The 18,092-nt window shown below is 31.8% G+C and overlaps 1 protein-coding gene across 1 annotated transcript in view; it reads right to left on the bottom strand.

The window, feature by feature from the left end:
* The window catches only part of IRSp53 (Insulin receptor substrate 53 kDa), a 312,712-nt gene that overhangs the window by 129,615 nt on the left and 165,005 nt on the right, over positions 1–18,092 (bottom strand). The window contains exon 4 of the mRNA XM_077434203.1: positions 426–501. Within this exon, the coding sequence (XP_077290329.1) occupies positions 426–501 (76 nt within the window). The remainder of the gene's footprint in view (positions 1–425; positions 502–18,092) is intronic.

The following is an 18,092-nucleotide window of genomic DNA, read 5'->3' on the forward strand; positions in this document are numbered from 1 at the left end:
GTATTTAATATAAAGCAACGTAAAAAAATGCGCGCTTTTAGTCGAATACTAATTACTCGGACAATATTTTAAAATCACAATCAAAAAGTCTTAATCAAGTTTCCCGAAGGAAAGAATGATTTGAATAATAAAATGAGAGAGACTTCATTTTGTTTTAATATAACAAATTCCGGTGCTTTATGCCGACGTTCTCTTTAAAATTAAACTGAAAGCACCAACCGATTTGCGTAGCGAGTCGGAACATAATGTAGCCGAAGCGCGAAGTTATATTACTTTTCATTTTTCCTTCGTTTTTCTTTCGGCGGGATAATATTAAAAACGCGCGAGAATGACGAGGAAAATTTCGTCAGTTTTTCACGTTTTTTTCACGAGTGATTAACTGAAAAAAATAGTGTTGTCGCGGCAGCCAAGTTAAGCTCACTCACCGTGCAAAGCTTTCAAGTAAGCTTTTCCAGCGGTGATCATCTGCCGGGCTCCCGGGTTGAACTTCTCCAAGATGTTCTGAAAATTAAACAAAAATATGAATTACTTTACGTATTATACAACGTAAATCTTAATTAGCATGAAATATGAAAATTTAAAGGTCACAAAACAATAATTCAAGTCGAAAATCAAATCGGAATTTATTCTCTCAAAACAACAATTGAGATACCAATTTTCTCTAAAAATAAATAAATTAAATAAATCTCTATTTATTTTTAATTATTTATTATACTATGCGTACATATAATATATTAAAACACATTACTGATTTTTATCACTGCGAAGGCTCGTAATAGGGAAAGTATAATTATGGAACTCGTTTAACTTTGACAACTTGAACTTCTAGTATGCCCGAGTATAATAAAAAGAAAATTTTCAAATGTAAAATGATATTCTTTATAAAAAATCTTTAATATAATATCGTATTAAATTACGACTAAGTTACTTATCAAAGAATAATTTTCATCTCAAAGTTTTATTTTTTAAACTTACAGTGACTAAAAAATTAAATTCACGCTTTGCATCATTCAGAAACAGGCAAAGGAATTATTTAAAAGTTCTTTTGACAGTATCATTTTAAATTATCATACATTTACGTAACATTTATTTAATATTTTATAAAAAAATAAACCGTGAATATAATTTACAATTTTTTAATCATATATTTATGTAATTTTTTTGACTGGAAGAAAGCGTTAAAAATATTATGTAATTAAATACGTCTCTCTGATGGCGTGAAAAAAAAAAAAAAAAAAAATAAGAAGAAAAAATATCTTGTACTGAGAATTCGTATTATTTTAAGTTTAAGTAAAAATATTATTAAAAATTTCATATAAGACAGATAAACTTTTATGGATAAAAATTTCAATCTTACTTTAATAACAAGTATAGTTTTTCTCATAATTAATACATTATAATGCTGTAAAACATCAATATATGGGTCGTTATAAATGATCTACATTTCGAGAAATATCTTGCAAAACAATAAATATAATGCTTTGCATTTAATGATATTTTAAAATACTGTTATGCGTTTATTCTGCTTTTTTAAGATTCTGGACATATCAATTTAATATAAGTGATGTGATTTAACATAAATAGTGTTTTTGGAACTGAATATTGATCTTCCACCACATTCAAATATAACGTACATATATAATATACATATATAATATATGTATAATACGTTTGTACATTTTATATATGTATGTATATCATTTCAAAAATTCACACGCTGAAAATTTACAACAACTTTTGAAAATTACAAATACTTTCAAAGCTTATCTATCCCGAATCCAGAAAGTAGGCTTATCGTAGTATAGTGCCGCTATCACTGCAGATAATGGGTACTAGGTCCAAAAGAAAAAGTGTACATCAGCGGTATAGGTAATAAATGGTACACACACTCCACATATTGGCACAATAAAGACGGGAAGGGGTGGACGAGGGGGTGGTGTGGCAAGCACCACTACCACCGGTGTTAGTGGTACCCAACTCGGGGGCGCATGAATAATTCATATCGAAGGGTGGTCGGCCTCGGGGGGGTGTCTATGGGGTTGAAGTGAGCCAGAGGCGCCTCCGCAGAGGGTCGCGGGCCAACGAGATTTCTATGACGCAAACAAGATTTCCCGCGGAAAGCTCGCGCGGTGTAGATTTCCCGCGAAAATTTCCGCGAGCGGCTTTCACCACGCATCCCCGCCGCCTCCTTTTACACACATTACACATGTACATATGTATACACGGTGATACAAAAGCTACCTGATTTTTTAATGGTACTGTAATGAAAATTATCTGATTTGTTTATATTATGTATTTATATTGAAGATTTTTCTTGAAATGAAAATACCAAAGTTGTTGCTTACTAAGATTAATGTATTTCATCGTTTTTCCTGCACATATAATTGCTTTACGAACATCATTGAAAATAATAATGGTTCCGCTTATTACGATCATTTAAGGATTTCATACATTTTTCACGGTATACTGCGGACTAGGTTGACGAATATTTCGCCGAACGGAGACTTTGCCGACGGACATTTGGCCAAACGGAAATTAGGCCGATGGACATTTGACTAAACGGATATTCCAACGAGTAGACATTCGGCCGACTGACATTAGGGTGAATGAAATTTTAATTGTCTACATTTATTTATCAAATGGAAAAAGGGATAAATGAAATAAGAAGATAATATCATTGCAGGGTATCATTTTATTTATTTTAATCATAGAACTTCCATTTTATTAATAATTATTCGGCCAAAATTTCCGTAGGCTGAATGTCCATTCGGATAAAAGTCCGTCGGTCAAGTATCCGTTAGGCCAAATGTCCACTCATGGCAAACTAACTACATATTTATGTCAGCTACATATATGGCTCATTGGTTGCGTTTATGATATGCACCGAGAGGCTACCAGGTTCGATTCCATGCTAATCTTCAATACTGCTAGTCAGACTAGGATATTTGTGACTGCAAGTCGATCGTTTCCAATCATAGTTTGCCAATTTATCTGATTTCATTGTTGAAACGGTTCCTCCATCAAATTGGCAAAAATAATCCTACCCGCTATGTCACAAATATCTGAATTTGATTTATGTACAATATCTAAAAATGTATGTACAAGTCTAAATCCACAGCTGTCTTTATGGATTAATTAATTAATTAATTAATTGTTAATTTCTTGTTCTTCAGGCTCTCGAAATACAACGATTTATGTAATAAAAAATGCTTCAATGTTTGTAATTAATTGCTTAGGAAGGCGCATTGAGATTTACCTGCTAGGCCTTCCTATTATATATCTTTGTAAAAATAAATAAATATATCTGTGTAAGTACATATGTAAATCACCACGACAAATATTTATTAATTTAACAGAGCGTCATTTTTACTATTTTCAATGGTATAGGTATTGTTGCTATGTGAGATATATTTATACTTGATTTGAAGTGATTTTTAAGGCCACACAGATATATTACGATTTTAAAAGTATGTAAATAGTTTAATGTTCAATAATATTTAATATTTAACATATATGTATGTATGTATATAAAATTTTATAAATATGTACCTATATATAAAATGATTCTTTTCAATCGCAAGATACCACTTAATATCTTTAGAGTTGAATGTGATTTTTATACCACCTTGTAGGTTTGTGCCTCGTTTTCTTCACGCATCATCTGAAAAATAACAACAATGTAGGCCATCGAGTGGGTAACGAAGACTTCAAACGATGTATTCGGGCTCGGGTGAACATCAAACGACGATAAAACATTCGTTTACGTGCGAATTTAAGCGAACGAATCCAGGAATCTCGAGATGCTCACATTATAAAAATAATACTGTCTCGCACACGCAGGTTTCGTCAATTGTACACTCCATTAATGTCTTTCGTGTTCTCGTTTTTCCGCGTATATAATATATCTGATTATGTTACGAGGTATGACACCAATATGTATGTATCCTTGAAAGATAAACAATACTGTAAAATTAAATTAAAATTAAAATTAAAATAAATGGTAAAATTAAATTAAAATTAAAATTAAAATAAATGGTGAAAATCAACGAGGGTATGTAAATACTATGTTCTAGGTGTTATAATTATATATTTTTTATATATTTATTTTCTCAACGCTCATTTTGATACAAAACAATTATGAATATAATAATAACAATTTACTAAGAACATTATAATAATCAAATCAAGTTTTAAAAAGAACAATTTTTGGTTAATATATTTAAACTATGTTCGTTCATTATGTTCGGCGAGAGTTAGGACACACACACACACCCACACACACACACACCCACACACACACACACACCCACACACACACACACACACACACACCCACACACACACCCACACACACACACACACACACACACACACACACAGATTACCGTCTTTATATATATGATGAAAATGGAAAATATTCTAAAAGAAATACTTAAATGATAACCAATTATTTCAAAATATCCTTGACCTAACAAATAATATAAAAAAGACAACAATTGAAATGGTCAGTAACTTTTATGAAAATTTTATGATAATAGTGAACAATATGTATATGTAAATACATACACACATAGATAAAAATGAACGGTTAGTAAGTCTTTTCATTATTTATTAATTTTTGACGATCATACAATTGTCGTGTTGATGCACTGGTCAGTTTCATGAAATTCAACACTTTACTATATTTGAATTAGATATATGACTGATAATTTATTTATTTTTTGTAAGACTGATGTTGAAACATTGGGGTAACCAGTCAGGTCACATAGGTCATTATTTTTTTATTATTATTCTTTGTCCATTTTTAATATATTTATTATAATAATAAATCAAAATAAAAAGAAAATAGTCAAGCAGTCGGTAACTGATGATAGTATCCATCTACTGACCAAACCAAACGAAGCTACTGACCAAATAAATTCTCGAATATAAAAAAACGAATATTAAAATTGAATTACATATGTATATTACCTACGCATTTTAAAGGCAATTCTTATGGATCTTTTTTTTATCAAATATGTTTATTTATTTCAAATAAGTTTGTGAATGTATTTTCCAAGTATATATACATATACATACATTACAAAATAAATATTATTATTATTGAATATCTATCAATACATTCGAATATTCAAATATTCAAATGTTTCATATTAAATTTATATATTTATAACGTGGATTTATTTATTTTTTTGTAAATTCAATCAAATGAAAATTCTATGTATAATAGTTATTTTAAATATATGTTCGACATAAAATATGTATATTGCGAAATTCGCCTGAGATTTGTTCAACCTTAAGTGTTTGCATTCCGGAAAGTGGAACGAGGAGGTTGAAAAGCAACGTTTTCTTATACCCACATTCAATATTTGAGAAGTTTGACGTAATAAAACGAACGTTTATATTCCTCTTTCAAAAACGGAAAAAAAACTTCAAAAACATGTTTTCTCCTTCGAATGAAATCATACATAGCCGGAGGACGGACGGTTCGATCTTCCGGTGACCGTAAACACACATTTCCTCCAACGAAAAGAGAGAAAAAAGGACGCGTTGTTCACATTGTCGTGTCGCTAGTGACATCACAACAAATTTATAAACGTTTCTCACACGAATATACGTTTGTATATATCTTTCCAGAGATAGAAACGAACGCAAGTCAACCTTATAATCGGATTTTCCAGATACGCACCACGACCACGCGTACAAAATAGACGTATGTACATATACGAGGGAATTGTGTGAATGGGGCTTCATATATGCATCACTAACGAATTAAAGCTATGTAAATAGCTACGACAAAACAACATATCAAAGTTGTCACCGTGGAATCTCTGATTAAGACGTTGCAGTGCAGTTTGAGTGCCGCTTCTGGCTTGGAATTTGCACGGCGAATTCCTGGCGAGCGTCGTGCGACAAAGCATTTCGCCACTGCGAGTTCGAGTCGAACTTGTGTACACACAGAGTCGGAATTCCGGTATTCGATGTATGGTGGAAAAATTGCAGTGGCTTTCATCTACACAAACGATCCCTCATCCGTGATTTTCGCATTTGAATTTCATAGTTTAGCAGTGGAGTTTTCACCCCCTTCCCGTGAGCTTCGTCTGCAATGTTGAGTGCAAACTACAAAGCCGCCAGCTCAAAGCGGCTATTTAAGCTTTGAAGAGTCGTTAAAAAATGAAGAAACGTGAAAAGCTGTTCGTATTATATATTAATAAGTTGAATATTTCCGTGCGCGTGCATTTTAAAAGTTTTCCGCGATTGAAAATTCACTTTGAGTGTGAAAACTTCCGCACAGAGCTCTTATGTGAAAACAATTTGTCGTTTCATTACTTTTTAGATAAAAAGCAATGAAATGTTGGCTTCATATAAGTTGTTCTATTGAAAGTTCAAAGAAATCCATTGAAGGGTATAACATTCTCGAATGAAAATAATAAGAAGTATGAATTTGAATCGAAAAAGTTTGACTACGGAAAATAACTCCATACAAAGATTTGTTCCAAAAAATAAAATAATGAAAAAATAAATCTAATTAATTAATTTAAAAATGAAAAGATTTAACTTTCATAGAATTAATTTCTGCAAAGTTTAAATGAAATTATAATTATACGATAATGTAATTTATAAGAAGCATAAATCAGTGATCAGCGTATAATGCTTTCAATTGTTTGGTCACGGGTTGTACTCCTGGCTTCGTTGCTGCTGGCCAGTCATTGAATATATGACACTAATTTTCATCGTTTCCTTTCAGAGTTTGCCAATTTATCTGATTTCACTAGAAACGGTTCCAACAAATCGGCAATCCCGTCCCATTTCTCGCAAAATTTGCAATGATGATTGTCAATCGATGTTTGTAATTGACCTTGAATAATACTTCCAAAACTTATGTAAAATATTTAGCCATACATGTTGGGTAAAATAAAATAGGTGACGGTATACCTGTATAAATAAATAAATTTAAGATATCAACTGTATGTAATAGAATAACTCTATGTAGGTTTTATATATGTACGTTTGTATGTATAATGTAAAGAAAATGGAAATAGATTTTTTTTTCGAAAGCGTGAATGATATTTAAACGCATATAAACCACTCGAGTAACCACTTTATATGTAAATCAAAATATGTATGTGTTTTGAAATTAAAATAAATCATTTTTGTGTTGCCAAAGTGAATGAGTTGAAAGGGATTCGAGTCATAAGAATAAGTTTTTACATAGATATGGTAAAAAAAAATACATAATTGTATACTTTCGTCCCTGTTTCCATATATTTTTATAGGATATATACATATACGTAATCCCTATAAAAATCAATGGATCATAGGAAGAATTGGGGTGGAAATATGATATGTAACGTATACTAATATTATTCCAGATAACTTGTAGACAAAAAAGATATTGAAATTAATGACATTACAATACAATTTGGGTATCACAAAAGAGCATTTAAAAGCAAGTTTATAACACTTAAAACTTCGCAAAATATAGATAGCAATCTCATTATTCAAAGTTTAACGAAGAAGAACAACAATTTGCCGGTGTAAGAACTGCATTCGCATATCACCGTGATAAAGTTCAGCCAAGTTTGTCGGTCTCGGAGACACATCCCCTTACCCATTTCGCGACGAATATCTGATAATTTAATAAATAAACAACGTCGTAAAGTTGGTACTTTCACCCTGCACAGAAGCGCTCGCTGGCAACTCTTTATTGCGAGAAAATACACCCGTCCATCCGCCCCATCCTCCCGATCTCTCCCCGACCAAGTTTTGAATGCACGTCTCCCCCTAAATCAAATTTATCAGCTTTAAGGTTTTTGAGTGCCCTTTTTTTATTGCGCATTACGTGAGATTAGGTTAAATTAAGCGAATTCAAAGTCCACCCCTCGGCTCATTTGATCCCGCCATTGAGTGCCTCCGACGAATAAAATAAATTGTGTTGAGATTCCACGACTCAATACACTTTAAATAAAATAAAAACGGAACGGATAACCCAATTTTATATATGTACATTCATTGCGATACCTTAATCCGTTTAATTCTACCTTTCATACAGTGCTACCTGAAAAGCGTATTAATCCAAAAAACTACTTCTACATAAGTACCCATATACGAGTAGGAATAAACTTATAAACATTTTAGGAATACATATGTATGTAATTTGATTATCTTCTTACTAGTAAACCGTCATATGGACGTTAGTTAATTCAATACAGATACATTAAACGTACCAAACATATTTGAGTGATTGTACTGCTATAGAATTGTTGTTATTAAAATCAGAACCAAAAAATAAGATAACAAAACACAAAAAGTTAAACTTAAGGTAATATTAGAAGAATTTATTTATATTACCAAATATAAAATCTTAGGGTGCACGGACAAGATGAGTTATCTTCTTTAACCTATGAAGGACGGGGTGTCGAGATCGAACGAGTGTCCCGAAACGGAATCGAGTAAGACCTCAGTATTTTCTAATCAAAATACAGCTTTTCTCAATACAAATGGGTTAAATATATATCTTATTAATTATTTTATACACATAGTCCTATAGCATGTTTTTGACTATTTTTGTATTAAAAAATAACGACAAGCATCAACACGCTAACGCTCATAGGTAAGCCTAACAGGCAACTGCATGACTCAATAGCCACGCGCCAAAAGCGACGAAAGCAATAGCTTACAAAAATATAGCTGTCTCTTTCTCTCGCATTGATTTATCGATCAACAAGAATATGCAAGCGAACAGTCAAAAACATGACTTATCGCTACCGCCTTTAAATCATACTTTGGGACGTAGAAATGTATAATGTATATGTATTTTTTTACGATGTACCCCTTTTCTTAATCATACAAAATCTATTAAAATAAATTTCTTGTAGTTCATTCTAGGAATACAAGAAATATAGGGTGTATAGCTTTGAAAACCACATAGTTATTAAGAAAAACGTAAAAATTGGGGCACTTGCATACCCCACTTCGGTGAGGGAGGGTTAACAAATTACATTTTCTTATTATTATTTTTATTACAATCTTATTTTTATTTTTTTGTTTAACACTAATAAAAAGCTTGTTTTTAAAAAGATTTTTTTTCATTTTAAACAGTTATAATAGTTACTGTTTTTCTAAAATGAACTGCTTTAGCCTGTGAGTTGTGAAGGGGTGGTAGAAAGACGTGTTTGGATACCTAGCTGTCATCGCTTCAATTTGACACAATCCGTTATAATTTTTAATGAGTTCGTTAATGATTAAAATCCTCTATCTTGATGTCGGAGATATTAACCTACTTCAATGTTAGCAAGCCCCCCGTATTTCGGTAAGATATCAAAGCGACCTGAAGCTTGTAAAAATAAGACACCATATTATATATACATTAACAAATTTACATATTTTACAATCATCATCATAGTGCATACTATTCAATACATCTGATGCTAGAAAATATTCGACTTGTAACAGACTTTAACGAGCTTTGCTGTCTGCCTTGCTTTATATATGTATAGATATATAAATCATTAATTCTAGATGGTATAAATTTAATTAAAATTAAGAAGCTTCTATCCGCTTATCCTAAAAAAAAAAGGCAATCGAATATCGCTAAAACATTTTCAGATGAATTTCACTCTTATATACTTTTCTCAAATTGTGAAAAATTGCTTTAGGTAATTTAAGTAAAACATTTTAAAATAATAATTTTGAGAAACGCGTTAACACTTCAAGAGATGATTTAAATTGAATGAATTTTTGAAAGTCATATAAAAGAACACCATCGGCAAAATGGAATCGAGAGCTTTTATTTTAGAACTTTGTCGATAAGCTCAAAATCTAAACTGCGGTCTCTTTTTGAAGAAAGAGCGTTGACATTTGCAGCAGCATATACATAAGTAATGGAAATGAAATTTTCCCTCAACCGTTGCAGACCGCTCGTTCTGTTATTAAATAATAGAGGACCAACGAACGAACGGTCGCCCCTCTCGAAACGTTCAAGGGAAGAAATTTCGGCAAGACGGTGCATAAAATTGTAGTTTGAAGTTTCGGGCTGTCAGTAAGGAGGGAAACTGATGAGTAATGACTTCGTGATTTATACTACGCGCCTTGGCCCTCCAGAGAGAGTGAGTGAGAGAGAAAGAGAAGCGGACCAAACAAAACTTTGAGAGTGTTCTTGTTTATTGCTATGAAATATTACAAACAAAGCAAGCTCGCGTCTTCTTTTTAAAAAAAGCAGAAAGGACAGTCGCGGACAAAAGCTAAAAGCTTCCTGTGCCGTAAATGCGAGAACGCGTGCACTGTGTATTTTATGTCGAATGTTCACTATCCATATGTATAATACAACGTGTGGCAAATGTTCATTTACACCTTATTTTAATTATGAAATAACTGTAGTAATTAAATAAAATCAATGTGAAAATTGTAATGGGTTTTTCTCCCTGACATGGACCCCTACTCGTCTATATAACCAGCATGGACCAGTGATTACAATGTCTTGCTATGGTCAGTGTGGTTGTGAGTTCAACCTTGGTTTGTAACCAGGTCGGTCGTTTCTTATTAGAGTTTGCCAATTTTTCAAATTTTCATTGAAACGATTCCTGCAAAATTAGCTTTCCCTCCCCATTTCTCTCGCGAAATCTTGAGTTATTGTGTTATATCTCGGGTTTTGGCAGGTTTCTCTCCATAGATGTCTCTGTGGATGTTTTGAATGTTATTGATTGTATTGTATACGATATTCATTGTTCATATTGTATACTATGTTTGCAATGTCTGACCATATGTAGATGTCATGTATGGTTTCGATTTATATAATAATTATGTGTACAATATATATAATTCTTTGAGTATTAATCTGTTTAGCACACTCGTTGCTATGAAGTAATCTGTCAGGCGAGTGTGCATGATTAATTGTAATAAATAAAATAAAGTAATAAATAAAATATGGACTCCATACGGACAACTTTGGGAACCTATACTTCAGATAAAAAATTGAGACAGAAAGCCAATCTTTATAATAATAATAATAATATTTTTTTTATTCCAGACGAAAGGGATAATAGTGCAATCTCCATCGCCCATATAATTAATATATATGTAGATAATAAATACAATAGTATAGAATAATAATAAAAAATAAAAATTAAGTTAAAAAAAATATATATAAATAATAATAAATATATAAACTTATTGAAATATAAAATTGGCCGAATAAATTCATAATACCATAGTACGGAAAAAAAATTTGTAAAAAATAAAATATGTTTTTCACTTTTGAAATTTACTAGATGATTAATAAGTATTTTAAAGCGATAAAAAATTAAAATCAATAGAAAAAACATCCGACTATAGATTCCAATACAAACTGTAAAAATTGTGCATTTTTTTAAACCCTCATATCTTCTTAACGAAAGAAAACCAACAAAAATCATTGTCACATTCGAATTTAATGGGTCAAACTTAACAGATATTGTTTAGTTTCCGTTCTGGGACATGGTTTTTGTTGCGCAGTGCTATCACAGCTTATGTTAAAGATATGTCTAATGCATTCATTACAATTGTTTCATTTTTTTCTTACTGTAAAGCATATTAATTAATGTGAGAAAAAGTTCAAAAACCTATTTGAAGTTATTATGGAATGTTTATAATACATTTGATATGATTATGATACAAATATTCTATAATCAACGATTTATACTGTTACTATGTTTCAAAGGAAGAGACATCTTTCATAGATGAGGTAATGTATGTTATTGATAATTCTGCTATTGACTATGTGACGTTTTAATGTCATCAATTTAATCTTCTATTTGTATAACGATACATTGATTATTTTCCAGAAACAAGATAATGAATAATTCATGATTCAATACACCTCCAATGTTATATCAATTAATTAAAAAAAATGTCATTATAAATAATTCAGAAAAAAATATATTTTTTAAAATATATGATATTTTTTCCAAATGGTAGAACTTTTTCCGCACCTTGTACATATGTGTGTGTGTGTGCGTATATGTGGGTTATGGGGTAGGAAAACTTCACCCCCATCGAATTGAATCGAATATCTACGCTCAATTAAACATTCAGCCTACATAGACGCTTCGATATATTACCCCGGTGAAACAACTCTTAAGTCGAATCCCGAAAGCTTCGGTACAATTTAATATGCAGTGACAGATTCAGCCCGATCAATTTGTCAGGAGTGTGCTCGCTTTCTGCGTGGTTTTAAAAGTTATTTATTGCATGTGCAAATTGATTTATTGCAATTCCTAATATGACAAAGCTCCCCGTCGAAGAAAGTTCGAAGTGACTTCCGCGCGCAGAAGGGTTAGAAATTTAATTAAATTACGGTTAAATTTTGCTTACGAGACAAGAGAAAAGTTCGGCTAGACGTACCTACTTACACCTCGCGGACTTTTCCCTATTTGCGGATGCGAATTCGACGGAGAAAATCGAGTTTATGCGCTTCTTCTCCCTATAAATCACCATATATAATACACAAACACATCTATAATACAACCACACTCAGTAATTTTCAGGTTGTATAAATCATTTACACAGAAAGGAAGAAAAAAGTATCAAAAAAAAAAAACATTGCTGAATAAAATAGTATAAAAGCTATAAAGGAAGCCGGAAGGAAATTCGTAGCCCGCAGAGTAATTGAATTAGACCTTAAATATAAATTTATACCCTTCGGAAGTTTATTTTGATATAAATAAATACGCAAGATGAAATTATTTCTGTTTCAATTAATGTTTCTCAAAACATTTACACACCTAGATGAACTACCCGGCATTTCTCGGGCGGTCGAAAGTTAAAATGGGGATACGTTGACCCCGGGTTTCAACCAAAATCGATCTAATCTACCTATATAGTATATTATTTATGGCCTAGAGCCTTTTCAAAACCGCTATGGTTCTTAGTTTAACCTTAAATAAAATGGCTGGTAAAATCTAGTATCATAAAAGGTTCGTAAAATATCGCAGTTCCGAATAGATGCTCTCAGCCCAAAATCAAACCAGAAAATCGAAATCGTTCAATACAAAAATAGATCGGACATTTCGCCGTAACACGTACATACATACATACATATATCAGTATTATTATATAAACATTTTAAAATTCATTATATAACCTATTAGTGTAGTAAAAATATATATGAGAGATAATAATAGCCTATAATACAAATTATATTTATTTATTTATTTATTTTATTAATTGAAAAATCAACAGACAGGATGTACAGAGATAGGTATAAAAAACACAAAAAGTAAATAAATAATATATGTAACACCCGAGTCCAATAATAGATTTTTACAAAAATGAAAAAGATAAATATAAGGAAAACAAATTAAAAAGTAAAGAATAAAGGCATGACAAAATATGTAGTACATTGCATAATTAAACTATAGTATTAAAATATTTGGAAAAGGTTATAAGATAGAATATAAGAAGAAATTGAAATTTACAAATATAAAAAACAAATGAAAAAGGTAAATACAAAATAAACAAATGAAATGGAAAGGAATGAAAGCTATAATATGATTAAATAGCACATTACATAACTAAACTAAAGTATAAAAATAATGGAAATATTGGAAAAATAGAATAGAAGAAAAAATGAATCAATCGGTCAAGATTCTCTTGATGTTAGACCTGAATTGATGTAGGGAAATACCAAACAGATCAACCTCATTCAGCTCTCCGTTAAACATACGATAAACGCGCTGCAGATAAAAATATTTTTGGGAATTAGTATTGAAAGGATCAAGTGAAAAGAGTGTAACGCGTCTAGGGTATCGAACTGGGATTCTGAAATTAACCTTATTCAGTAAATCAGAACAATCAAGGAAACCATTTATGAGCTTAAAGAAGAATATAGCATCAGAATGTCGTCGCCTGACAGAAAGATTGTTAAAAGAAAGGATTTTTAAAATGTCGGAAACAGTAGAATGGGTATAGGTAGGAAAAAGGTAGCGTAAGGATTTAATAAATTTAAGTTGAACTTTCTCAATACAATTAATATGGGATAAATAAAAAGGTGACCAGATAATTGAGGCAAATTCAAGGTGAGACCTTACAAAGGAAAAATAAAGTAATTTTAGTACATAAGGATCATTAAAGGGTTTTGTTGAGCGGAGTAGGAATCCAAGAGATTTAAATGCTTTGTTGGTAATAAAAGAAATATGTTCAGAGAAATCTAGTTTATTATTGAGTATTACACCAAGATCCTTAATAGAAGATGACGTGTTAAGGATTGAATGATTTAATTGATATTGATTAGTAATAATTGACTTATTTCTAGTGAAATTTAAAATAGAGCATTTTAAAATAGAGCATTTTTAGATATAGTGTGAAATATAAACTTATAGATTACAGATTAGCTCCAGGTCGTCAATATTACTGATTTATTACAAGACATTGAAAACTCATAATTAACAAGACATCTAAATACGTAATTATTACATACATACATACATACACATGTAAATCGAAACTGTTGTAAATCGAAACTGTTGAAACACATGTTAATCGATACCTGACATCTATGGTCAGATATTACAAACATCGTATATGTAAATACGATTAATAACATTTTTCATGTAACGATACGAATTTTTACATTCGATTAACAACCACAAAGACATCTATGGAGAGAAATCTGGCGAAACCTGAGATATAACAATAACTCAAGGTTTTCAACAGAAAATTCGGAAGGAAAAGCCAATTTTACAGGAACAGTTTCAATGAAAATCAGAAAAATTGACAAATTATGATAAGAAACGATCGACTTCGACAAACCAAGGTCTGGCCAACAACGAGACTCTTAGTGGCAATCGAACCCATAACATCAAGCACGAAAGAATGCAATACTCACCACTAGACCACGCTGCTGGTTAATATGTATACGGTGACAAATGGTTAGCTGTCACCATCTCCAAATTTTTTAGATTCGTAAACGTGTTTATTACACCATTGAATTAGCGGAAGCAATTGAAATCTCTATCGGTAGCCAAACCTCGTAAAACGGCAAATTTTCAAAGCCTTGTAAAAAGTATACCAAATTTAGTCAAAAGCTTGCATATTCAAACAAACATTAATTTAAATCTATATACATATGTATGTAGGTATACGTATTTGTGTAGAAGCTGTGTGCATCTTCATCATCCGGTAGTGGCGACAGGTGTACCTAATACTTCCGGTATTTCTAAATGCAACAGCACGAACGGTATTTACGACACGCACGTGACCTTCAGCCCTCGAGGGCGACTCAACTTTCACGAAAGCTACTTAATCGAAAGGGGGACATCCCTGGAATATAATAAATTTGAACGTAGGGATGAATCTTTGATGGAAAATACTCCCCTACTAATTCTCATATTACCTATAAAAAGCTCATCAAAATCTTGTGAGGCACTTCGAATCCAACGCTCATTTTAACGGCACTCGAAAATTCTTTAATAAACTTCAATTTAATTTGACGTACATGCAAAATGAGCACACGCGTCCTTTATCATAGCGCTTGATTTAAATACGTATATATTGTCGTTAAAAAACACTTCTCAAATTCTCAAAGTGACACCATTTTACTTTTTTTATGAAAATATATAAAATTGTAGAGATATTTTTCAATGTCTCGTAATTGAAAAAATTCACTTTAAAAGAATTTGTGCTTATATTTTTAGATTATTAAATAGCATCAACTGCGTTGGATCATGATTTATCTTTTAACTAGCATTTTACGGACCTCTTAAAGTTTTATTCCGGACACTAAAGAACATTTTGGTTAACCGATTAAAATTTCCCTATTAATCTTAAGTGTCGTGATTTCCATTTTATGATGAAAATTCGTCTTTTACTAAAAAATAAGCAAAATTCTGCATAGTTTATTATTATTATATTAATACGTGTGTAAAATTAAGATTTTCTTTAATCTGGTATTGGAGAATAATATTTTTTCATCTTTATTAATGTTGATATTACATTCAAATCTTATTCCTATACATATACATACATATGTATGGATGTTCTTAGCCCTTTATTATTATTTAATACTAATAAAGAGCTAAGACTATTTTTTTACACAGTCACGTCATTCTCGCTACTGGAATTTTACACATGTAAACAGGCTTTTTGGCTTGTCAAATTATGTATGCCTTAAGCAATCTCATTAAAATATGTTAATATTATAAATACTAAAAAATAGTGTGTAAGATATAATGGACCAGCAGCTATTAAAATTGACTAAAGATGTATTATAAACATAAGAAATGCATATATGTACATATGTACATAATAATAAATAAAAAGGATATTAAATTTCTTTGGTAAATTCAATTTGTTTTAATGAAATTGAAAAATCTGTAAACTGCTTAGTAATTTTTTTCAGTAACATTTCCCTCATGTGCTAAAAAAAATCCGCTAGCCACTGTGCTGGACTCCAAGCGTCCAGTATGAAAGTGTGTTTTAAGTTAAGATAAAACAAAATCTGCGAGATTAATTATTTTAATAAGCTATACAAATTATTTTATCGTGTTTTAAACGTAGAATAACATAAAATAAGTTCCATAAATTAATAAAATAACGACTGAAACAGAGGCGTCATTCCAAGGCGGATGTCATTCTCACACTGACGGTTGAGCGCAGCGTACTGAATTCCCCCTCTCTCTCGCATCTTCTAGATACCTTCTAGATGACCTATACCCGCGAAACTAATCATTTCTGTTGATATTGATCAATGTTTTTTTTTGTTATTTCGTAATGATATCATTCGAATCAAAGAGATTTTAATTAACATACCATATGTAGACCACACTGTATTCGTTATATTTGGAGATATAAAATAAAATATAAATCCTGATCACTCATGGTCACTCGCCGCACTGTGATGCACGTGAGTGCGGCAAGTGTTACGAAGAATTTTCAATTAAATTATTTCAATTTAATAAAAATAAGTAATACAAATAATACAAAAATACGATCAATAAGCATTTTTTATACAGTACGAATATTTTTTGTACATTAATCATCTACAGAGACATCTATGCAGCATTTTTGTATACAATCGGCGAACCATGAGACACTGAACAACTCTCGGTTTGTGATAGAAACTGGGGAGGATATGCCAATTTTTACAGGAACCGTTTCAATGAAATCAGAAAAATTGGCAAATTCTGATAAGAAACGATCGACCCCGACAAACCTTAGTCTGGCCAACAATGGGACTCTAATAGGAATCGAACTCGTGACACTATGCACAAAAGTATACGATGCTAACTACTAGGCCACGCTGCTGGTTTTATATTTTATAAAGTAAAAAGTATCGGAAAAGATTCGCCTGATATAAGTATGTATTGTCATATTTTGTACCCCACGAAAGTAAAAGAAATACTTAAGCCTTTTAGAAAGCATCTCGATAATAATTACTTACAGCGAGCGCTATTGTGGCACTCTCGCTCCACATTTTAATTATTATCCGAATGCAATTTAACTTTCATCAAAGCGGAGGAGACGTCCAATCAAATTTCCGTCTACGCCTTTCTCCACTAGATATACTCTTAAACTTACGTATAAATATAGTATTTCGTTTTTCGCAACATTTCCCCCATATCTTTCGTGTTGGCATAGCCGTCGCCACCATGGCACGACGAGACGAGGGTGAGATACGCCACGGTGTAAATTAGCGAGTGCATTTTGCTACGGATGAAATTTATTCATGGGGTGCATCTGCCCGAAGCGTCAAGATAAAAAATTCAAACCTAGTTAAGTTCGAGACGAGCTGCGCGAAAACAACACTCGCTCGTCGGGAAAACTGCACCAAAATTAATAACGCCATTTTTTATTTCGGAAAACCCATAAGCGTATAATTAATAAACACGACGTGGAAAATGATCGTATGCACAATGCAAACGAGCTGAAGTGTGCTCGTTGCATGCCGGAAGTATGAAAAGGGTGTGTTTGTAAGAGGGGTTTGCAAGATGTGGAAATAATATAAAACCCAGAGATGTGCGGGGGGTGTGGGGGATGAAAGGGGACGATAAGGGGATGCGAGTAAAACTAAAGACGGGATGTACGAGGGGAGAGTAGACGGAGTTGAGACGGGCTGG

The sequence above is a fragment of the Arctopsyche grandis genome, chromosome 7 (genome assembly GCF_051622035.1).
Source record: "Arctopsyche grandis isolate Sample6627 chromosome 7, ASM5162203v2, whole genome shotgun sequence".
In the NCBI taxonomy this organism is placed as follows: domain Eukaryota; kingdom Metazoa; phylum Arthropoda; class Insecta; order Trichoptera; family Hydropsychidae; genus Arctopsyche; species Arctopsyche grandis.